This window comes from Amblyomma mixtum, chromosome 2, assembly GCF_055824585.1.
Source record: "Amblyomma mixtum isolate Tamu chromosome 2, ASM5582458v1, whole genome shotgun sequence".
Taxonomy (NCBI): Eukaryota; Metazoa; Arthropoda; class Arachnida; order Ixodida; family Ixodidae; genus Amblyomma; species Amblyomma mixtum.
In genome coordinates, this window is record NC_143013.1 from 292,230,168 (window position 1) to 292,254,447 (window position 24,280).

The following is a 24,280-nucleotide window of genomic DNA, read 5'->3' on the forward strand; positions in this document are numbered from 1 at the left end:
AAGAAAAAATGCAACACAGAGTGAAGTTAACAACTTGCAACTTTATTGTGCACAGGACATAGACTCTTGGCAACACCGAATGGCACTAGCATAGAGGGGAATGTCCAGACCACACCGGAAGGTATAATTTTGATGCATTACATGGGTAGACTAGGGAGGGGGGTCACATGCCACTACAACTAGGCAAGAAAAGAAAGTTCTGCGAGTCTTATGCAGATGCCAATTACGATGGAATGGGGGAACAGGAGAGTCTAGTACTCGTGGTTTTTGATAAAGAGGATCTCTGAGGCGGCCGCTCCAGCGACACCTCCGGCGTACTTTCCTAGAGCAGCTTCACTGCAGGCCTGTTGGAACAGAACACATTATCACAAAAGCTTATCAACCACAGTGTCATGGCTACTTCACAGAAAGTTTCCAACAAAACGCACACACTTGCATGAGCTGAACAGTAGAAAATTGCACAGTCTTTACATTTCACTACCTCCGAAATGCTACTGAAATGGCACAAACCCGCACACAGCCCAAAGTGTACATCACAATATAAAAAGATATAAGCTTTACATTTGTCTGTATAAGAGCTTGCAGATCAACTGTATCCACAATGTACCATAATGCATTCAGAGACTACAAAAATATTGAACAAGATTACCCAAAAGGAACCTTTTGTAAACAAAGGAACCGAATGGAAAAACTATTTGCAATGGTAAAAAAAATGTAAACAACTTTAACAACAGTGGCACAGGTAAAAAAAGATTTCCAAAAATACACTACTGTATACATGCTAGCCAGGCTTTGGTGCACATAATAATGCATTACAAAAATATGTTTATGGCATCAATAGAGATACTAAAATAGCATGCAGTAAATAAATGTAAGCATTACAATTTACACAAAGAACAGGCTTGGAATGCAATGTGGACATGCTGACATCTTCATGCACAAAAGCTACTATTATATAGTATTCTAATGCATCTTGTAAAAGCAGAAAAGAGGTAAGGTATAAGGAGCACAATTATTTAAGATGTTTTGTTTAAAACCAACAATTCTCTCCACAGAAGTGCCAAAAGGCAGAAAAACAGCATGTAAAGAGTTTTGCAAACAGAAGCAAAGAATACAGTGCACATACAAGCCTTTCTGTGAGTACAGTGAAAAAAAAATCTGCCTGCACACACTACTCAAAGCCACTGCAACATGGGCTACACTAACAGAGGGCAGGAAGCATTAGTGCACTAGTAATTCAATGTGCAAGCACTACAATTGTTCATTTTCACCACCACAGCATTACTACTCATTTCAAAACTAGGTAGACTGAAAACTATGAAAACTAAGGTAGACCGCTACAGGAGAGTTATCATGCAGTTGAGTTCATGCTTTGCAGGCAGCACAACTGCTAAAGTACAAGAACAGTTAAGTGCTTCCCCCACCGATAAAAGGGAGGAAAAAAAAAACAAAGGGAAAATAAAAGCAACATGGCTATTCCAATGCTTGAAAGCTCTTTCGGGTTCTGCAGCTTTAAAGAAATCAGTAGGAGTGGGTGGGGACAAAGTTGGAGCGATCGGAGGCCAGGCTCTGAATGGAACCCGGGGTGTAGAGCCCTTGGCAAGCCAAATGGTTAGCCTAAAAACAAAAATAAAAAGGGAGGATGGGGTAGGGCAGGGAGGGAATGTGGCAATAAAAGAAGAAAAGACCGTGCATTACTAGACAGTCCTTTGCATTTCAAATGCAGGCAATATCAACACCATTTGTGTCTTGCAACTTGAGGCAGCTGCAGTATTATGCAGAACTGATCTATATTTGGCAACCAAACTACCATTTCGGTCATTGCGAACCACTCATGCCTAAACCAAGCTTTACATTAACAAACGCAAAAAGAGGCTCGAGAAGAGAAATAAGGCTTGCAGCTGTGATCCAATACTGCAGTGAAAGTACCTGTGTAGCTTCAAGGTGCTGTACCTTGCAAAGTAGATCTGCAACAGCTGCAAACATTTCTGGGTGGCTCTCTTCAACCACAGCTACTTTATGTGAAGATGTGCTTGGCATATGCACTGCAAATGCTGCAAGGATACCTACCCTGGCTTAGAGGCACAGCAGGGCCCCATAGTGTATTACTTTAACCTGGAATGCCGACACCACAGCACTGGCGACCCCACATTCCTGCTACGTACCATGGATGCTTGATAAAAGGAGGGGTCTTCAGTCGCAACAAAATGGCGACTTTATTGATCTAGCCATACTGGACCCACGCGAGTGGATTCCACTCGAGCATTTGCCTACAGACTTCATCCTACTCATGTTGGCTGTTCGCACTACCACATGGAGACATTACATTTTTGGGTGGCCCCAAATGCTACTAAACAGGACACTTGCATGCCCTCCTGCTGCAGACAGGTTACCTCTGCAGGCACCCTACAGGCTGCATAGCCTGCCTTTGCATGGAGCAACCATGCGACAACTGCAAATACTTTGAAATGCAAACACAAGCATCATGCAAGGTATATGGTGCAATCATCCCATGCTCACTACAGGAGGCAAGGTGCACGTGCTGCATAAAAGCAAACGAGTGCATTATTCACAGTCTTCTTTTACACATTCATCTAAGACTGCTCCAACACTGCGATCAAGCTTCAAAAGGGGCCTAAAGAGGCCCCCCAAGACAACTTTCTAGCTCCGGCTGTGCTGGCACAGACTGCAATGAGTGCACAATGACGTGCAACTTTAAAGAAATACCGAGGACAAACAGAAGCTTGCCTGTAGCGATGCAACACCAATGTTTGGACACAGATACCAGAGGCTGCACTCAACAGCCATTCATTACCAAACTGTAGCAACCTCTTTTGGGAAGGATGTCAAAAATTTTAAATCCAATTTTTCGTTGATAAGTGCACCTTTTGCTTGTCACAGATGTCAACATAATGAGAAAGAGCAGGAGAATCAATTTACCGAGAACAATAATTGCATGAAACTTTAAATGAAGCTATATTAAGGAAAAACGGTGGCACAGTCGAACAGGAAAGGCTTCATTACTTTATATGTTGCCATGCAGGCTGCTAGCAATACGTGCTGCCGGAAAGTGAAGCAATTTAGGAAATGCTAATGCAGCTCCTCCAGACTTTTGTCACTTGTCCACTGTACTCTATCGGTATTGACGCAATCACATTCACAGCCCTGTACAGATAAGCTGCAGGAAATTGTAAAGATAGAAGCCTCGATGATTCACAATTCCAGAGACGTTCAGTTACTGCACAACTAGACACCTGAAGACCAACTTTTCACTGTACTGCTAGTTAGTTTCTACAGCCAAAACACTGCATTACAGCAAGCATCAGTATCACTGCATTAACAACTGTGTTCATTTAAAAGGCACATTTGAGCTCATGGTAGACACTATATTAGGCAACAAATAGTGTTGCTTATATGGGACTTTTATATAAAGAGAAGAAGAGTAAGATTAGGTTGAAATAGTACTTTTAAAAGAACACCTGCAACAAATGACAAACACAGCAACGTCCACAAATGTTTGTTTATGTCAACTGAAGGAAACTTTCACTTAGTCTGAAATCTAAGTAGCCTTAAAGGTGCACTGAAGAGGATTCTGAACTTGTCTTTTTGCCGCGGGAACTCTATCTACACGTTCCTAGCATTCTTACAAACTGCAACTTATTGCCCTGTATGGCAGATTTCCCTAATTAAATCGAATTAACGTCCGGCTCCCGCCCTTTTTTTTAAATTCTGCCTCGTACGATGGGCGGAGTCGACCAACTCGGGGAGTGCCTTTCAGCCAGCTCCGTGGAGGCTTTGCTTTCGCTTTATTTTGTTTTTTAGGTTTCCATGATTAAATAGTTTCATTCGCGTAAATATAGCCGCAAAATAAGCCCGCAGAAATAAAAATACGTGCGGACTATTTGCTACTACGGACTACTACGTATTACTCCGCCGATGGCAGAGAGCAAGTCGCCACGGGACTGGGTGAAAGGCACTCCACGCGTTGGTCGACTCCGCCCACCGTACGAGGCAGAATTTAAAAAAAAGGGCGGGAGCCGGCCGTTAATTCGATTTAATTTGGAAAATCGGCCATACAGGGCAATACCGTATTTACTCGCGTAATAGGCGCACTCGCATAATAGGCGCACCCCTAGTTAGGGCGCGAAAAATCAGATTTTTTTATTTCCGCGCATAATAGGCGCACCCCGAACTTGGCACTGTGATCAATACTGTATTTACACGATTGCAAGCCGACGCCTCACCACCCCCCGCTTCCCAATCTTTATTTTAACAAAGTTTTTGCTGAACTGACTATACTAGTCCCTACTAGTGCTGCTGCCGTCGCAGCTGCTGCGGACCCACAGCACGTACAACGACATCGCGTAGAACAGCCGCACACAGTTTTCAGGGGTGCTCACTTTAAACGTCGGTTTGGAAAGCTTCATCTCCAGCCGGAAACGTTCCCGACTTAGGCCCGCGAAAACCTCGACGCTTGGAGTCGCGTACGAAAATTTAGGGACGCCGCAGTCGCAACTGCTGCACTTCTCGGCCACGTCGTATTTTCCGACCTGCCGCACGCTTGCCGTGTTCCAGAGCAAACTCCCAGCCGTGTGGTGCTTGCCCGTCGAGCTAAAACATCAACGCTCCGCGGCAAAGCCATAAACCACGATAACTATCGCGCTACCGCAAATCCCGGCGCTTGACAGCAACAACAACAAAAAAAAAAAGAGCTGGAGATGCTGATGGCGATATAGATAGCGAAAGCTCGCGGCGGAGGAAAACGATGGAGATGATGAGCTTGGCCTTGGGTGCCCTCCATGGGCGGCGTCTGAAAGCTCCTGTGCGCGTGTGTGGCCTCCGCGATCAATCGCCTGTTGCGCGCAGCTGGAGCCGATCGCGGAGGCCTCGGCGCGTGCATTCCGAAAGTTTCGGTGCGGCCCTTACACGGACCCTTTTTTTTTTTAACATTTTCTTCGCGAAAACGGGGTGTGGCCCGTACACGAGTGCGTTTACGTGGTGTGTTCAATTTTGCGAGTCGAAAAATTTCCGGAAATTTTACCCCGCGTAATAGGCGCACCCCGAACTTTGAGCCGGATTTTCTGGAAAAAAAGTGCGCCTATTATGCGAGTAAATACGGTAAGTCGCAGTTTCTAAGAATGCTAGGAACGTGTAGATCGAGTTCCCGCGGCAAAAAGACAAGTTCAGAATCCTCTTCAGTGCACCTTTAAGCATGAAACTTTTTTGTAGCACCAGTATCTGTGCATAATTATTAAACCATTATACTACTCACACAGCCTCGCCCTTTTATAGCAAGAGTTGCATCCAAGAACAGTTTATGAAACCTTATGGCACACGACTTTAAGATGCATAGACCAATAATTGGAAAGTAGCTCTAATGCAACAATGAGCTTCATTTCAGCCAGCTACGAATTCACCCTTGTCTACAGCTTCCAATGAATATGGATTGTACACTGCGCTTGATATACCAAGAGAAATGTGGGTTGATAAGCATTTCATGCTTAACAAGGCTTCAGGCCAACACCCCACACCTAGATGACTGCCCTATGATGCCCTCTCAACTAGTTACTTGCCAGCCAAGCTTACAGAAGAAAGGCAGGATTTAACCATCCTGCTTCCAATGGACTCGCAGCAAGCCTTATGGAATCTTCATGCTCAGCTTACCTTAGCACGCTTCAGGAATTCATCCTGGCCCGCCTTGACATTGTTAGTCTTGCCAGCCCAAGCCTTCAGGGCGCTGGCTTGCAGGGCACGACCGTAGCTGAAGGTGAGTGCCCAGGGCTTCTTGCCCGGATACTTGTTGATGGCATCAAGGTTGACAGATGCCTCCTCCTCAGACTGGCCGCCAGACAGGAATGTGATGCCTGCAGCCCATGTGGGGGGAAAAAAAAAGTAGATTGCTTGATGCAAGTAGTTTGCCAAAGGAAAATGCATGCCCGAAAGCACAACAGTGGATCTGTGCAATGAACGGTCCCTGCTCCAGAAGAGGACAAGCACACCTCAGGTCATTAATTGTAACAAAGCGTAAGTGAAAAAAGAAATACGGCTGAATCATTTCCGCAGCATGGCGAAAGGCAACCTATGGTCCTTGGGTGGGTAGCATTAGCTGCTCGAGCAGCTGAATTCTGATGGAGAGAGTATCCCAAAGCGTTCAATGAGTGCATTAACCCTTTGCAGCACAGCCTATATGACTGTGCATGCGACATTTCAAACCTTTTTAAAGCATCCAAAGATGCTGTCATGAAGTCGGGGGTGCTGGCCACATTTAAAAATTCAGCTGGACAGAATCGCAGCAGTTTCATGCCTAGAAAAAAGGACTACTTTTGAAAAACAAGAAATGACAATGGATGTTGTGAAGTTCTATGTGCGCCTAGGAAGTGCTGTCTGGTGCTGTAAATTTTTTCTCTGGCACGGTGGAATGTTTTACTAATGGACATTTAGCTGATTCTTCATTGGGAAAAGAGCCTCGGATGAAAATCAATACGATTAATTGTGCAAAAAGTGTTTTTCTGAAGAATAGGGCCGAAATTCCGCGAGCATGAATCTCCAATGTTTTGTTAGGCATTCTTGTTATTTTTGTGAAGTAGGGGGATCGACTCATACACACAAGTTTTCCAAGATTTTTCTCGATGGCAGAAAATAACGCATGTCAGAAAGGGTTACTGCAGGAAACCCATTTTTTTTTATGCAGTCATCAGTCTGTGAATGAAAATGCAGATAGTGCCAGCTCCAGAGTAGGAGGACAAGTAGAAGCTAAGCCAGGAAAAGATGTGCTTCATGTACAGTGGTGAGCAGCCTTGTCTAGAGCGCTTGAGCAGTGTGCACTTGGTAACAAAAACCGAAATTAGAGAGCAGCCCCTCATTACAGGGCAAAGTTTTCGTGCCTGCTTTGTTTACAAGGCTATCTGGCGCTACTTCCGTGCAAGCGTTGCACCTGGACCCTAGAGGCTGCCACAAAATCTGGATTTGTTTGCAAGGAAGTGCACCGCCCGAGCGCTCTAGACAAGGCTGCTCACCACTGTACAGTAAGGCAGATCACCTTGTATGTTGGGAATATCTCTCGAAGTCGTACTTCCACATTCATTTTTCACCAGCAGCTCATTAGCCACATGAAAGTGTAGACCATCCATGGCTAGTCTAAAAGCAGAAGAGTCAGTTTTGTCTTATCTCAGCAGGCATGACCAGTGTAGATGAACAGTGAAGGAAACGATGAGACAAACAAACAGTGTTGTGCTCCTATTAGGCCGTTCGTCTCTGCCTTGTTTCCTGCACTGGTCACTTACAATGGATCATTTATATGCCCAACTTCACACGTTCCAAAACAAGATTAAATCAGCATAGACTGAAGCAATGAGCAATCCTCCGGTTAACAATTCAACTAACTGGATGTACCACAGCTGAAATGGTTTCGCAGAGTGGGAGGGCACTCACCAGGAACGGCAGCTGGCACGGTCCTCTGCAGGGTGGTGACGGTGGCGCGGGCCACGTCGGCCGGCGTGTACTTCTTGGTGCAGCTCTGGCCAGCGGTGACCATGTTGGGCTTGAGCAGGGTGCCCTCCAGGTAGACATGGTGGTCACTCAGGGCCTTGTACACAGCTGCCAGCACCTCCTCGGTGACCTTCTGCGCCCGGTCCAGGTCATGGTCGCCATCGGGAAGCACCTCGGGCTCCACAATGGGCACAATGCCACCCTGCACCAAAAGGGAAAGGCAGCGAGGAATGAGGAGAATTGACTCAGCCACCTGAACTTTTTTCACACAACCAAGAAGGCAAAGGAAGCGCAAGTTACTGACAAGCCAGTGAAAGCGAATTAGCATTTTAGCTCTGACCCTTCCTGCATAAGGAAGATCCACGCAAAAATGCCATACAGCAATGCATTACACCTAAGATCTGTATACAGTATGCCTCAGACAAGGATCCTACTCAATGGGTTTGCATATTAAAGCAGATTATGATGACAGCAAGCTGTCGACCTCAATGCCTCTGTGTTAAGAGAAAAAAAATAAGTAGAACCTCACTGACAAATCTTCAAAAATGTGGAAGATGTATTATCTGGAAAATGGTCATCCAAACCACAAACATTTTGAGAAATGAGACTCCATAATGAATTACAAAAGGCATTTATAGACACCTTCATGCAGCAAAAACGCTGGAAGTGCTTGTACACTTCTATTTATAATTGTGCTTCGCTGGCCACTGCATTAGAGTAGTGCGCCATTGCCACAGCCAAACGCCCCGCGTGCATGCTTTCACCTCACAGCATTTCACTTAGAAGCCACTGCAGCTGCTGACTGCTGCACGTGCAGCCAGGCTAGGCCTGTTTGCACACACATGAACATCACATTCTTTAGGATGCTTCGCCTCATGGCACTTCTGTACTGTAAAGTGGCTGCCTCGGCAGCTGACTGCCGCTGTGCTTCTGCTTGAGTTGCATTCACCCAGGCTCTGCCGGCTCATATCATTCTACTGGTGGCTAAACTTGACATATGATCAGCATTTGACAGAATTTATAAACACATCTTCCGAGAAATCGGTTTTTAGTCTCCCGGATAATACAACTCAATGGGAAATTTTCACTGCTCATTTTTACTGTGCACAGTTTTCCTGCAGCAAAACAAGTCTTAAAATGCACCACAACCCACAAGCAAGACGCTACATGCCTAGAGGTAGCAATGAACTGCAGCCACCTTGCTGAACCAGAATTTCTACAGTGCAGCCATCCACCCAAATACACAGTGCCACAGAATGAGTAAAAGGGAGTAGAACAGAGGTCTAAATGACCAAATCTGGCCGCCATATTGAGAAGGACAGTGTCAATAGGCTGGGAAATGAATGTGTACAAACTGCAGTGAAGTTTAGCAACTTTACAGCCTATGTTCAACAGTTTTTTACAGAAAAAGGACAGCAAGTTTACTCAGACTAAACGAACTTTGTAATGCTTATGTGAAGAATATGCAGCCCTGGCATTCTACAAAATGCTTATCTGTACGAGGAACACCGCCCTAGCTACCATTTGTGATTCCCATTTTATTGCACATCTGCTTGACCACTAACCCCCCCCCAGAAGCAAAGGGAGCAGCCCTGTTAAAATAAAACTCAAATTAAATTGATGCAAAAGCTATCCCAAACAGCAAAACAGCCTCAAATCTCTCTGGCCAATGCTGCATTTGTAGATAGAGCAGGTTTGAACTGTGCTTTTCTATTTACTGTATGTGTCTGTATTAGCAGTTTTACTCTCCTTAGTCCGATGAAAGATTTTTCTTGAAAAATCCGGTTGTGAATTTCTGCAAAGAAGAGACCACTAGGGAACCAGTACAACTTTTACCCAACGTTTCCAACGCCTGGGCAGCACAGGAAACCACCGCAGCTGAACCTCATAACAGTTCATAATGAAGTAATGGACATAATGAAGGAATGCCGGAAGTGCAGTCAACACTTTAAAACGAAGCTGTGGCTATAACGGAGTAATCACCTGGCCCCTTCAACATCGTTATGAAAAGGTTCAACTGCATTCACAATTGCTAGGGGAAAAGGCTGTAATTACAACGTAAGTGACATTCTGAATTTACTATTTTACAAAGTGGCCTTTCAAAAGTTCTGAAAAAACCCAACTAGACCCATTAGCAACTTTACTTTCAAAAGACGCTGCAACACATTTGTCCCTTTTCATAAATTACAGCACGTCCTGACAAAAGAAAAAGGAAGTTATCGCAAGGTAGTGAGCCTCAGTGACTTAAAATGCAGTGCAGTGACTTCAAATGCAAGTCTGTCCCATAGGAGAACGCAGACAAGCTCAGCCTTACCTGCTGGCAGCAGACAGCATAGCGAGCCAGCACGTTGGCGTTCTCCAAGATCGACAGGGGCGACGGGCAGTGGGGGCGGATTTTCAGGACACAGCGCCACTTGGCAAAGCGGCAGCCATCCTTGCGGTACTGAACACATCGCTTGGTCAGATCATCGAGACCTGCATGGAAAAAAATTGCACAAGCAAAGTTGTCCGTCAGTATAACTTGTCATGTTAGCACGGCCTAAAGTAAAAACCCTGATGCACTTTCAGCATAACTGTTCAAGCACTCTTCAGAAATGTGCTCACAGAAGTTAATGATACAACAATTTCTTATCGCAACAAGACTGTGGATGCATCTCACAAAAAGTGCAGCTGAGCCATAGCAGCCAGGCACAATACACTTCAGAGATAAGCAGAGCAGACAGTGTGCACAAGAAGTCCCTCCACTGGGGCTAGCCTCGAGATATGACAGGCGGCAGACATTATCTTTGATAACAGCAAGCATGGCTGTCTGGAACAACGCAAACACCTGTCTGGAGAGCCTCAAGGTAAACCAAGGACAATGGAGCCTAGGAGAGCCCATGGATGTCGTAGCCCACTGAGGTCACAAGCACTTGAGGCAGTTTCAGTGAAATCAGTCCAAAGGTCTAGTTCTTTCTTGTTCGTTGATAAAGCTAGGTGTCAGCATAGAAGTGCAGCACAACCCACTTAATGAGAGAGCCTGATCTGTCAGTATTCAATAACAGCTTCAATGCAAGACTCCTGAAAAAAAAAGGGGGGGGGGGGGGGGGGGGGGGGGGCTCCATTGTATGGGTTCTGGAGCATGCATGAACTGCTAAAGGCGTAAAGTTACAAGGCAAAGGAACTGTCATGTCCATAATGCAAAGGACCATGGCTCTCTACTAACATAACTAGGTCAAATGTTACAAATCTAGCGAGAATTCATGATCCAAAGCTGCTCTTACTTACAAACTGCTCTCGAAGTTCCACAATGACAATTTCTCAAGAAGAAAATTGCTCTGCATGTACCAACGAATGATGCTTTATGAAACAACCTGTAGGGGGCCAACCGTAATTGCTAGCTGAATACAAATTATTTGTTTCCCAATGAACTCGAACTGCAATGCAACAGTGAAGTTGAGGCAATTTCCACTTCTCACACGGCAGCAAAAACTTCCCATACACACCTTGTGTGGTGCTCTCATCATCAGTGCCCATGAGCGGAATAACGCCTTTGTCCACCTTGATGCCGGGGATGATGCCACGGTTCTCCAGGATCTTCACAAACGGGGTTCCATTGTCAGCCTGCTGGTAGAGTGTTTCATGGAACAGGATGACTCCACTGATGGCGCTGTTCATCTGCTCATTGCACGTGAACAACAGCTGCCGGTACTGGCGCCGGTGCTCCTCAGTGTTCTCCACACCAATGCCCTGGAGGCGCTTGCCCATGGTGGCTGCACAGCAGGAACAGGAACAAAGGAGAAAAGATGCCATTGAAAACTGGGCAGTAGAGAATCCGATTCAACATGGCCACGGCAAACTTCAAGAACAAATAATCGGTTAAGTCGAGTGCACTACCAGAACACAGCTTTGACGCAAGGGGACACTGCAACAGCATCAAAGTGCTACTAGTGATGACAGATGCCTTGCATGTCAAATTGAGAGTCTCACTATTCAGTCGGCTATGGTACAGCAACAAAGCAATCTATCCTCTACGTCAAGCGGTGCAATAAGACATGAATTGACCGAAATTAGACAACTAAAGCTACATTCAAGAACGCTATCTTTCCCTTCAAACACAGGCTGAAGTTGAAAAACGAAATGCTGTTCGTGGTTTATTATATCTAGGTGCAGTCATAGATGTAATCTGAGAACATAGACAGCGTCAAGTGGTAGTGACAAAATGCACTTGTAAGTTAGGAAGCAGGCCACCGATTGAATACTTCATCCTTATGTTATCAATAACTTCAGCATGATAAAGCTAAAATTCTGAACCAGGGACTCTACACTGGTGCAGCAGCAGTGCACGGGAAAGGCCTGCTCAAAATATGTCCATTGCCCATGACGCATGGAATGCCTGGTGCCAGCTGGCACTGGGACCAGTTTATGTCTGAAAACCTTACTAAAAAAGGTAACCACTAAAACATGACGATTCCATCAGAACAAGTGGTTATGCCATCTCCGCAGGAGTGAGTAACAGATTGCACAATCTACAAGGGGGCACGCTCATTTTAATACAAAATGGCATAATCTCGCATCTGCCAGTAGTAAAGCAGGGACGTAATGACAGACAAGTGGCCTTAACTGATATCTGGTAACATTCAGAATTCGTATAAGAGCCCTTCAGAAGCTTGAGCACATTGGTAAGCAGAGATAACAATCTCATCTCGCTGCTACACTCACCGGTACTCTCGTCAGCAGCCAAGATGCCCTTGCCAGGGGCAACAATGGCCTCAGCAGTGGCCTTGAGCTCCTTCATCATCTCCGGTGGCAGGTAGGAAAAGTGACCAGCCATCTTGCACTGCTGTTAGCTGCAAAAGAAAAACGGGGAGATGAGCCAAACACTTGCTGTGCAGAGGCGCTCAGTGCGGACTAAAATTGTTGCCACAGAAAAGTGTTCATAAGAAAGGCATGTTGAATGAAAGCATGGTGAAGGCATGTTGTTGTGCATGTTGAATGTGCACCTGTAAGGCAACCACTCTGCTTATGCATTTAGGCTTATTCAGTTTTCCATGTTACTTGGGTCGTGTCCAGATAAATACAGACATGGTTAGATATAAAATAGAGGCTAAATTCAATGCACATCATTTAATTTCTGAAATACACTCAAAAAGATGGGCAACCTGTTCATGCAAGGCAGCAATATCAGCAGAAATATAATGTCAAGATCAGAACCCAAATGGACACCAAGATGCACGGTGTACAGCAACACAACTCTAGCGCTGCTTCAACAAAGGGAAGGTTAGAAGGTTCGTAGAGGAAGTCAAGGGAGGAGTGAATCTATGAACATGGAAGAAATTTTTTTTTAATTTCAAAGGGAAAGAATTGAGAAGAAAAATTTAATGGGGAGAAGATAACATAAGCTATCTGGTGCAAGCTGTCACCCGATACAAAGGGTAAAGCCATTATCCATCCATCCAGACTACTACTGTGCACAACATATTTGTGCACAATGAGACTTCATATTTAAAATAACCTGTTAAAACTGAGTAACTGCTGCTGCACAAGATTTGTATCATGTAATTAGCACGGCAACAAAACAAGTTTTCTCTAAATTATGGCTATGAAGTCCAGCATGCATGTTATTTGTGCTACACCTCAGCCTTGCCTTGGTGCTCTACGACAGCTCGAGGTGCAAAATCAAGCTCAACCACGAGAGTACAGTTTCTTAGCCTCAAGTTTCGATATCGCACATGATCCTTATTACAATATTAAGAAAATTGAAAAGAATCCAAAGAAAAGCCGTAAGATTTATTCTAAATTTTCACACTTTGATTCTCCGTCTGAGCTAATGAAATCTAATCGTATCCAACCTCTTGAGGCAAAAAGAAAAAGTATTCGATGAGAATTTCTTTCCTTGCTCATAAATAACAAATTGGCGCTTGATCCTGAACCCTATTTATCGTTTTTAGCTACATGCATGACACGTCACCATCATCCCGGTTCACTTACCCCATACTTTGCTAGAACTGACATTAAATTTTCCTTTTTGCCGGGCACCATCAGCGAGTGGAATTCTCCAACACAATGAATGTCAGCATACAATCATCCTCCATGCCTTTTTTATTTTTAGTTTTTCTTTTTATTTTACTTGTTGCCCTTGTATCTGTAGAATCTAATATGTATTTGTTCTGCTTGGATCTGTAGCATGATCTGCAGTATGAAATAAATAAAAAAAAATAAAAAATCTGCAAACTCCCATATCTACGACGACTAGATCATGATAAGAGAACCTAATATTTTTTTTTTACAAAGTATTTTTTAAGCCCTATTCGGTGCTGTTCATAATCACTCAAATCAGTAGGGTTTTTCTTTTTTTTTTTAGACAGAAATTAGAAGTTGAAAGTGGGTCTTAACGTTTTCAAAATATTGCATTACAAGCATCAGGAGAGTTGAGGCGCTGATTAAACTTTGGAACCCACCCAGTAAAATGATCACCCAGTTAACATCAAGACAGCAGATGCGTGGCTCAGAACTATCCAACCACTAAACAATAGAAAAAAGCACTGAAAGAGGAGAAAGATCCGAAGGCTGCAGCTGAAAGCCGAGCGCATCTTTTGTCCCGGAAGAATGCAGACCCGCGGGAGTCTTTAAATAGAAGCCCACAGCAAACGGCTTCCTTTGCACGAAGACGCACTATTACCCACATGTAATAGCTTCCAGTTATTCAATCACGACAAGCAAGAAACCGCGCAGAATAATCCAAAGTTCGATTGAAGCGATTAAAGGTTTCACTTTAAGCGAGCGCTGTTTAAAGCGGCAAAAAAAGGGGTAGCGTCCAAACCAAGTTTCGTCCGGCTACTGGATGCAAATTGGTTTTTGAGGAGAAGAAATGGGGCAGTATCTGTCTCATCTCGGCGGACACCTGAACCGCGCCGTAAGGGGAGGGATAAAGGAGGGAGTGAGAGACGAAAGGAAGCCTACTGGATGTAATCGCACAAAATATACAACCGAACTGGCGGGCAATTCGAGGTGAGAACTGGATACGCGATCCGCCTGAACGAGCACGGCGATTACCGGGCCTGCCTCTACTCAAGATTGTAAACAAGATACAAGAATTTCCGCCAAGGTCACCTTGGACGTCAACTCCCGACGGCCTTTGGCCCTTGCGCAAGCCTATCTTCGCTCTACAACAATCATAAAACAGACCAGACGCACCAGTTTGAAACACTGCCAAGGCGAGCATGGTCACGTACCAAAGCGAGCAACGACCTTACTCGGGAGAAAAACAAGCTCTCAAAGCAAAATATGAACGTGAGGCGACAATTTGTGAGGTTTATTAGGCGCTAGAGATCATGTAGAACGAGACAGAGGCGATAAAATTCGACGAAGTCAACATGCTACTGCTAACCTGTTAGCAGTGAAGCATCAAGTAGCCTTTTCAAGGAGCTACAACACTGCTACATCTGGGAGCTTTTCTATGCTGTGTCCCGTGGCAACGTTTATGTGCACAGCATCTTATCAGCTTATCAAGCACAACACTAAGTAAGCGCAGCGCAAAAAATCAAATTCACTTTCTGCACCTATGTGAAAGAGCCGAAATTCTCCTTTGACGAACGAATCTGACTTGACGAACATTAAATTACTGATGCTGCAATGTTGCACCACACCGAGCCAACCGAGCTTCGAACAGTGCTAAGAAATTAATGTCCGGAAGTCGCTCAAGAGAGCAAAGTAAATCTGCTTACTGCGGATATGTGTGAAAAGCTCTGAGACTAGCTCCTACGAATTATCCAACCCAGGCGGAAGGGATACGAGCTCTGTCAAGGCGTTCTAACGTAACACTAGACGGAAGTGTCATTTCCGAAAGGCGAAACGGTCGACATGGCTCGCGACACGGATCTCGTGCGGCGGTTCGAATCCCCGAGCTATCCCGTCGAGGCGGTTCGGGTGGACACGTCCGCTAGAGCTGTGCCAGAAGCACTCACCGGACAGAAGCTCGCGAAAGCACTTCACGGGTTGAAAGGAGTCTCGGCGAGCTGCTCAGTCCAACCGACTGCTGCCTTGGGAGTCCGAACGCCTGATGCCCAAGGTGACCCGTGCAACCTGCCCAAGTACCGCAGGCGAGTGAGGCGACAGGGGGCGGGGCGCCGATCACGAGCCGCCGCGCGCTCTCTTGCTCGCTTTCTTCCTCAGCGTCGTATTACTAGCAGTATACTAGAAAAAAAAACGACCAGAAATTTCTAGAATTCTACGCAGAACCAAGTGCACAGTTTTGCTTAACAAGCTACATTCTCAGTTAACATAACCACTGTTGCGTCTTGGCCTTGGTTTCAGTTTCGGTTCGTGTTTCTTTCTCGGTAGTGGCAGCAGCAAATCCATACCGAGTCTGGCCGAGTCGATGAGCTTGAAAATGGCCGCGCCCTGTAGCGCTTGGCATGTGTGCGCGCTGATCAGTTGCGGGGCTTGAGGTGATGGGATAAACTGTTGCTGTGTGTCTCAGTTTGCCGAACCACGTGGTGTGAAACTTTAACGAGTGCAAATAGGTTTCTCCGCGACCATGGAATCTTTTGGCAGAAGCATGGCGGGTTTACTAACGAACTGCACGCGCGTTTGGTCTGGTGTGTCCGTACGGCCTGCGCAGGTCCGGCACAAAGGTTTTGTTAGGAGGCCTCAAAAAGTCATCTATCCGAAACCAAAAGTAGATCCAGCGTCGCATGCTGGTGCAGCCAGCGCAGCGGTAAGCGAACCTCTCTGTGCACCACGCTACGTCAAACTTGGAAGCGACGACGATGAATTCGCGCAAGTATCCTGTTTCTTCTTAATTCACGTCTTGCCCTCTCGTTTTCATGCCCGCCTGAATTGATCTAGCTTTAGTTAACTGTGTCTTCTGCTTTTTATATATTTGAATATTTTTGCATGGTGGTCAGCTCCCCACTTATTCTTTGCCGCTCCCTCAGTTGTGGATTTACGCCATTTGATGGACGGACAACTGTTGAAGAAGTGTGAGCATCAGCGATTGTTCTGGTACTGTTCCTTCCTGCAGAAATGCCATGATGACCCTGAAAATGAGGCGCAAGAGGGAAAAGCTGAACCTGATTCTTCTGGAGGGAAGAAGGCTAATCGACGACGCTTTGAAGGCTGGCGTGAAATGCGAAAGCATTTTCTTCTCCCTTCCCGAACACTTGGAAGGACTGCCCTTGGAAACGCTCAGAGAGGACCAGATAAAGAAGGTGTTTTACAAGAAAATGAAAATTTGGTCCGGCTTGACAACATGCCCTGGGATTATGGGTAAGGGTGTCGGTTTCGTGTTATGAGCCAACATGCTGCGCATCATGTAGTACAGCATCCTGTCGACAGGTTAATGATTGTCCGCAGCTGTAATGTCCTAATACTTTTAAATTTCATTGCGAAACTATGAACACTGTTGCATAAATCTGTGATGTGCAAATTCCAGAGCACCAACCACTTATGAGCCTTATATCTGAACTGTATCGGCATCAAGAAGTTCGCTATAAGGCAGTCTGTTTATATGCATTAGGATCTCGATTGTAAATACACAGAGTGTACTCTAAATGCTTGTTTGTGTGCACAGCATTTGATAACGTGGTTAAAAAAAGCAGTATAAAACTGAATAACTGGTGCCACTGTGCGTGTACTCTCATTGCAGGAGTGTTCAGAAAACCATCGATGGATGACATTGAAATTCAAAGAACGGGGGTCACAATGCCTGTGAGTGTTATTTTGGACAATGTCAGAGATCCTGGCAACATGGGAACACTGATACGAAGTGCTGCAGCAGCCGGCTGCAGCCGATTACTGCTTTCAAAAGGTATGCAATGAAATCAGTGGTAGGTATGCTCGGAACTGTGTTAGCTGGACTCTCTGGACTTTGCACTGTCTTTTGATGTTTTCTGTCTGCGTGGTGTAGAGTATATAGGGACGCAAACGCTTTCATCACAGTCGTTTTCATTTTTAGTTGCTCGTGGTGGGATCTGCAACCACCTGTGAAAAAGCTTGTCAAAGTTACTTCTCTCACCCCCTGTCCAGAAAACATTATTTTTGTTTCGTAAGTGTCCCTGAGAACACTGTAGCTATTTTCAGTGAAAATAGATTCTCTGGCTCTTTCTGCATATATGTTGACGTTTGTCCGGCAACACAAAAATTAGTAGAGCTAAGGTTAGTGGCTTAGCGCATTAATCAGCGAAAGCTGGTTGCAGTCAGCAGCGTTTTCTGCAGGTAAGGTTGGTCTGCCACTGCATACAGTGAGGATGGCAACACTAGCACAAGCGTATTTACAGACGTTTTATGCACACGACGAGCCAACCTGACACACAAATAGCTACTTTTCCTAGCTTTTTTGTTTTGCGGACATTGAGATACTTCGCTTCGCCTCTCTTTTCAAGCATGTCCAGGCACTTGGCTTAGTTTCTCTGTTTTGAGCTCGTTTGGCCACTGGGCTCTGTCGCTTTATGACCCGGCACCAACACTGAGGTGCGGTCTTGCACGTTCAGCTTGGATATCAACGCACTTTCGATTTTCCTGTCAGAATGGAGAATATCCACTTCCACCAGCATGGCAAATCTACAAGCATCCTGAGGCGCTCACTTTTCGTGAACTTCTGTCGTGGCCTCTTCTTTGCACCTCGTCAGCGAGGCACAGAACTCCACAGCGGATTTCTTGTAATGTTCACAAGCCTCATGTGGCTGCCGCTGCTCCTGCTACGTGATCCTCTTCACCTTGTTCAACCACCGCACTAACCTTTCCACCTCCCCTGCCTCCAACGAGCCACCGGAGCCTCGGCAGACTGTGGCACCGCTTGCTTTCTTTCATCTTGCACTCTGATCTTCCTTTCCTCCCTGTCCTCCTTGCTATGCCATTTATGGCTAAACTTACTTTCCCTCTTCTCATTGACTGCGCGATCCGTTCAGCCGGTGCTATAGCAACCGGCATTGCTCGTTCCTAGCTTTCACTTTCTCCTGTCAACAGGGAAGAGTGAACGGATAACGCGTTACAGCTGCTGTTGTACCCCTTAAGTGGCTTGTATAAAGCTATTACAGCTTTCGCCGCAAAACCTCCTACGGCTGCAAAAAATTAATTTTAAAATTTTCGCGCCACTCTATTCAAATCTGTGATGCCTACACTGAGGAGGACTGGTTGGCATTGTTTTGATGTTAATGGCGGCATAGCATAGCCTCTGGGAGCCGCAACAAAAAATCTTTGCTGACGCAGGCAGTTTACTTGAGAGATTGGCCAGTGATGGAGACACCTGTATTTCGCTTGTTGGTCTTTTCTAGCTTATTAAAGGTCAGCTTTCGGTGAGAGTGGTCTCTTTGGCATTATAATGGCATAGTCTGTCAATACAGGCCAACTTCAATTTGTTCCCTTTGATTGCGTTGCTGTCATGAAGGTTAGAAGCTTAGCTTGCCTGTGTGAACTGCACTCGGCCTTTTTGCTGTAGTGAGGTACTTTAAAAAAAAAAAAAAATCTCAGCTTACCTGTGTGCCATAAGTTTAAATGTTTCGTTATCTGCCGACTGACAGGTGTGTGGTTAAATTTGTAGGGTTATCTCATTCAGGTCTGATACAAGGTGTACATGGCAGTAGCCCACTTAAAGCAGTGCTGCAAGCTCTCCTTACATACCATTAGTGGAATTTGGGGCTGAGCTGTGCTGTTGCATCTCTAAGGGATGCATATAACCATTTACTTGAAAGATGGCTATCTCATCACATTTAATTATTCATTTTATTTATTAAACATTGGCAACTTCCACTGGTTATCAGCTAAATGTTTCTTGTGATGCAACATCGTGCAAGTACTGTGATACTTGCCCTCTTTCTTGGTGTCAGCAAGTTCATTCGCATTAAAGCTGCTTTTAATTGTGCTGCCACTTAAAAGTGTAACTGCTGTCATTTTATTTACTTGATGTTGAGTGCACATGTGTGCAACCCAAGCTCTGTACAATTATTCTTCCAGGCTGTGTTGACCCTTGGGAGCTCAAAGTGCTGCGTGCTGGTGCTGGGTCACACTTCAGAATTCCAATCCACAGTGGAATTGCTTGGGAACACATGCCAAGCTACGTCACCCCTGAGATGGCCGTTTACCTTGCTGATCATCGGACTGACCAACAAGTGAGGCCGTCATCCTCAGAGGAAGATGATCTAAATGAAGGTAGGCAGGGCTGCCTCGTATGCTGCCTCAGCAGATTAAGCTGCTCAGTTATGAATGTGTTCTTTACTGTCAAGTAGCATTTAAGGATTACAGACTTCAAATTTAGGTTTTGTGTTCTGGTTTTGTAGTGACGTGCTAGACATTAGTGAACTTAAATTACCGCGTGTATGCTCGGTAAATGATTTATAATTAAATTTCTGCTTCCATGTCCTTTTGCTGAATTGCAGTGAATTCATATAATGAACACGGGATCATACACATTTTTTGTGCATCATTTAGGGAAGAAAGTCGATTATAAATAGTTTACTGGATGGAGGTGGACTCCACGTGGTGGTTCATACCATTCCATTAAAAACTTGCAACCAAAAATTTTCTGTCCATAATCCTTCAAAAATAGGCCCCAGAGCACTTGCTTCCTTATGAAGGATGGGCTGTTGCAGTTACATGAAGTGCTAGCACAAGTATTTGCATGTTCCCTTCTGACCTGAGAATGCGTGCACAAAATGGCCTCTCCACCCTTCCCTTCAACCCCCGGGGAATTAGTTGTGATGCACCTCCTGCTCAGTAGCCGAAACCAATTTCTTTTTACAGCGACAGTTTAAGTGCATGTTTTCTGGTTCGCCGTTGACGCGCCACCTCACCACACTGACAGGCTAACATGCCGTGGTGTCGCACATGCCGTCATTTCAGTGCGCCACGCTGATTGGTCTCCGTGTGGTGATGTCACAAGAGACTACATAGTAACGCCATGCACAGAACTCTTAGATCATACCAGTTGGGGAACTGTGTTTGAGAAAGTGACTAGTCCCAGTAAGCCACTTTCCGGGTGCTTGTGAACAGCGTCTTTTGAAAGGTTTTTTCTTTTTTTTGCTTCTTTTGCCTCTTACTTGTATGGTTACTGTATGCTGTTACAAGTATGCTGTTACTTGTATGGTTATGTGTTAATGCATCTGTCTGACTGATTTTGTTGCCAGGCAGTTGTGTGTTTATCAACAGTCTGGAATTTTTTAACTTGAACACGTTTATGGTATTAGCCGCGTGCGACATGCTGATCCGTAAACACTCAAATTTTGGCCACCTCGGACCGCCATTTTTTGACACACAGACCCCATGAGAAGTTTAGTTTCTGGTAATATCAAAAAGCTCTGCTTCACACACACTCTGCCAGAGAAGACAGTATCAGGTAAACTGTATTCACTGCCGCAAATAGCTGTCGCTTAATCTCGCACTACAGAGTGATAACCATACAGCAAGTTTATGGCCTCAAGCATAGAACATAAAGCCTGAAAATGAAGCACTCTAGCTAATTACATTCAGCATCACTGACCGCTTAATTTTATGGTCAACTTTTGATCACATGAATGAGGAAGATGTTAAGTAGGAGCTGTGGATCAAACACAGCAAGATACCAAGTTGCACTGTCTCCCTTTTTCAGTTTAGAGAAGAAAAATAATGGCTGTGGCCCCGTTTCGATGGAGACGAAACGCAAAAGGCACCCTTGTGTTGTGCGATGGCAGTGCGTGTTAAAGATCCCCAGGTGGTTGAAATTATTCCAGAGAGCTGCACTACAGCAACCCTTTGTCTCTTTAATCTTTCACTCTCACTTTACTCCCTTCTCTTGCGGCGTGGTTGAGGTATCCACCAAGGAGTGAGACATTTACTGTGACATCTTGTTTCTGCAAAAAAACACTAATTGTCGCTCACGGCACGTGCAATTCTGATAAAGCCAACACTGCTAGAATTAAACTTGAGGAGAGATGGGTGCATATCCATTGCTTGTCATCGTGTTTGACAGTTTTCACTCACCCCAGTCTTATTAACTTTTACCGCTCTCTATGACAAATGGCTTTGTCATAGTATGCACTGTACTGGGTGCGAGCTCTTGGAGACATTCATGTGTATTTGCCATGCAATGGAAGCTGTTGCATGCATGAATAAAAGGGGCAACAGCAATTATGTACCATGCTTGTGCAGCGATGGTTACACCCCAACACATTTGTGATACTTTAGGTGCCCATAACTATGTTCTAGGGCTGGTGCATACCTCTGGCACAGACAAAAGGAAAAGGTTAGCGGGGAGGGGGTGCCTTATGTCACCATCAAGCCTCAATATGGCCTTTATAGAGTTAAGAAAAGACAACAATGTTACACTTTTCTCTGTGTGTTGGTTGTTGCAGGGTGTGCCCTCCCTTTTTTTCCCCTCTGATGTCTTCTGTACTGTATTTCAAACCTTCAAGTGAAATTGTCCAAAAGAAGTAGCTTTCTGTCAGTCCATTAGTGCCACATATTGCATTTCCGTCTTGTTGCTGGAAACTTTTGGTGAATACGTATTTTTTTTGCCCCTGCAGAAGCATCAGACTCTGAAGAGGAAGAAGGGGAGGAGAAGGATGACGAAGTCAGATACAAGACCCTAACAGCTGATGGACAAAGACTGAAAGTGGACGAGTCGTACCGTGATATGGACGAGCTAGAAGAGTGCAGCGAGATCCCTCTGCCCCACTACGACTACGCAGCTGTGGAGTATTCTAAGGCACCTAGCGTGCTCGTTGTGGGTGGAGAAGCACATGGACTCAGTCTCCAAGCTCACAAGTTGGCCGTAGACTGTGTCGGTGCAAGGGTGCACGTGCCAGCTAACAATGGTGTTGAGAGCCTGAACACGGCTATCGCAGCATCCATCATTCTGTACGAGATGCGGAGGCAAATTCTCTCTTCGTCCTTTAGCTCTAGGCATTCTGCAGAGGCCAAGTTGATGAACGGGCAAACTGCACATGGGCAGCTGTGAATGACAGACCTCTGTTGTTTCCAGTTGCAACGCTAGCCAACAATTTCTGCTGTTACCGTTTGGCGTGGTGTACTTTAACACGACCTGTAGAAGGCTGTGCTGCATTTTAGGTTATCGCCATTCAGAAGACACAAAGTCACGAAAGGGCGAGCACTTGTCTCTCATACTTCTGTGTTGTTTATAGCTTCAAGTGTGCACGTATTGTGCATAGTGTGTGTAAACACTAAATGCTTTCGCTAGGTTCTGGCCATTTGCATTTTGTAGGGGAAAGGTTGAATGTGCACTTTCCCATGGAAGCTTTGTCTGCATGTACAGGGGGACATGATTGTTCCTTGTACTGCACGAGAATTGTAATTCCTGAATTAAATACCTTTGTTTTTGTTGTATGTCTGGCCTCAGCCTTAACACACATCCAAGCTTCGGTGTACTGTATGCAAGGGAAGCTTTGATGTGCTTCACACTATTTTCGACATGGAAAATTTTAGTGCAACAGATAGCAGCTCGTGTTCCATAGCTATCTTTTAAAATAAAAAGCCCATAAGCCTAAGAGAATTCTTGATTATGGATTATGTGATGGAGCTTGCAAGGACATTTTCTTGTAGGATATCCTCACAAATGTGACAAAAAAATTGAATTATAAATATTTTAAAATTCCATTAACATTTATATTAAACTGCACTGCAGCCCAGAGTCTTCAACATGATAAAGTTTGTGTGCAACATGTCTGGTTCAGTTACAGTATGTCACACCCAAACTCTGCACACAACTAAAGGCTGCTACAAATGCTACAAGCAAGCATATGCATTGCAGTTTCACTGCATCCCTAAAGCAAACAAGTTATCTGAAACTTGAGATGCCAGTCTGGCTGTGTACTACTGCTGTGTGGCAACAATTGTGCAATTTTGGAGCAATACCAATGCAGAAGGTGAACGTAGGGGAAAAGCTTTATCCAATTCTGTTAAGGAATTGTGAACTTCCAGGATCAGCTAAATAAATGTCGCTCTCTACGACCCACCATGTTAATGCAGAATTTGCCGATTGCCTCAGTGGTGCTACTTTGATGGCCTGAAATGAACAAAAGGAATGTGTCCAAATAAGCAACTGAAGAGACTACAGAAACACAATCTTAGTTGTTTTCTTCTTTCAAATGATGTGTTAGACATTACAATACATGGATCATCTCATGCTATTCACCTAAAACCACTAAATAATTCATCATTTCTTCTCTTATGTTAATTTGGTTTGATCCCTCAATCGAGCGCTGGCTGTATCGTGTAGTTGACCTTTAGGTCACATGAGGCGTGAAAAAACCTGCAGTGTAAACGCCGATTCTGTTTTAATTCACCACAACACTTAAACCGCCCGAGTTGGAATGACAATGGTGTTTCAGCAATTGCATTGCCATTTGTTTCGTGCCTTATGTGACCTAAACGTTAACTGCACGTCACACCTGTCATTCAGTTGATCAAAATTGAAACAGTGAAGAAATTCAATTATAAATTAATCAGCAGTCATAGGGTGAATATAATGCAGTGCGTCATGTACATTAATGTCAAATGTGTCATTTGAAAGAAAACACTCAAGCAAAAATTTGGAGTCTATAGTCTTCAAGGAGGAACACGGCTTTCAAGTTGCGAAAATCTTTTAAAAACTAAAATTTTGGAAAACTCTAGATTTCTTATCTATCAGGCCTTTCCATTTATATCCTGAAAGGCCGTCAAAACAGTCGAGAAGTGGACTTTAAAAAAATGTTTTTTGTGACCGTAGGTAGCAAAAAAACTAGCAGAGATCTGCGTGAAAATAAGTTTTCTCAAACGAGTATTTTGACCTGACCTACCCCATTTGCAGAAAGCATAGCATGACAATGACTTCATGGATTTT

The 24,280-nt window shown here is 44.7% G+C and overlaps 2 protein-coding genes across 3 annotated transcripts; one reads left to right on the forward strand and one right to left on the reverse strand.

Annotated features, from left to right (window-relative positions):
- Positions 1-21: 21 nt before the first annotated feature.
- Positions 22-15,592, reverse strand: Ald1 (fructose-bisphosphate aldolase). 2 transcript variants are annotated; one of them, XM_089574442.1, is made up of 7 exons: positions 15,435-15,592; positions 12,190-12,317; positions 10,974-11,240; positions 9,803-9,963; positions 7,432-7,690; positions 5,665-5,864; positions 22-344 (listed from the first exon to the last, which is right to left on the reverse strand). In XM_089574442.1, exons 2-7 carry the CDS (start codon positions 12,299-12,301, stop codon positions 252-254), a joined length of 1,092 nt encoding a protein of 363 aa, XP_089430568.1. In that variant the 5' UTR covers positions 12,302-12,317; positions 15,435-15,592; the 3' UTR covers positions 22-251. The 2 variants fall into 2 exon arrangements, with proteins under 2 accessions (XP_089430568.1, XP_089430567.1); XM_089574441.1 differs by having other exon boundaries at positions 22-1,617.
- A 267-nt stretch (positions 15,593-15,859) lies between these two features.
- LOC149364478 (rRNA methyltransferase 3, mitochondrial) lies at positions 15,860-22,785 on the forward strand. Its single transcript, XM_089574440.1, has 5 exons — positions 15,860-16,248; positions 16,493-16,737; positions 17,117-17,278; positions 19,423-19,617; positions 21,966-22,785. Exons 1-5 carry the CDS (start codon positions 16,007-16,009, stop codon positions 22,397-22,399), a joined length of 1,278 nt encoding a protein of 425 aa, XP_089430566.1. The 5' UTR covers positions 15,860-16,006; the 3' UTR covers positions 22,400-22,785.
- Positions 22,786-24,280: the final 1,495 nt, after the last annotated feature.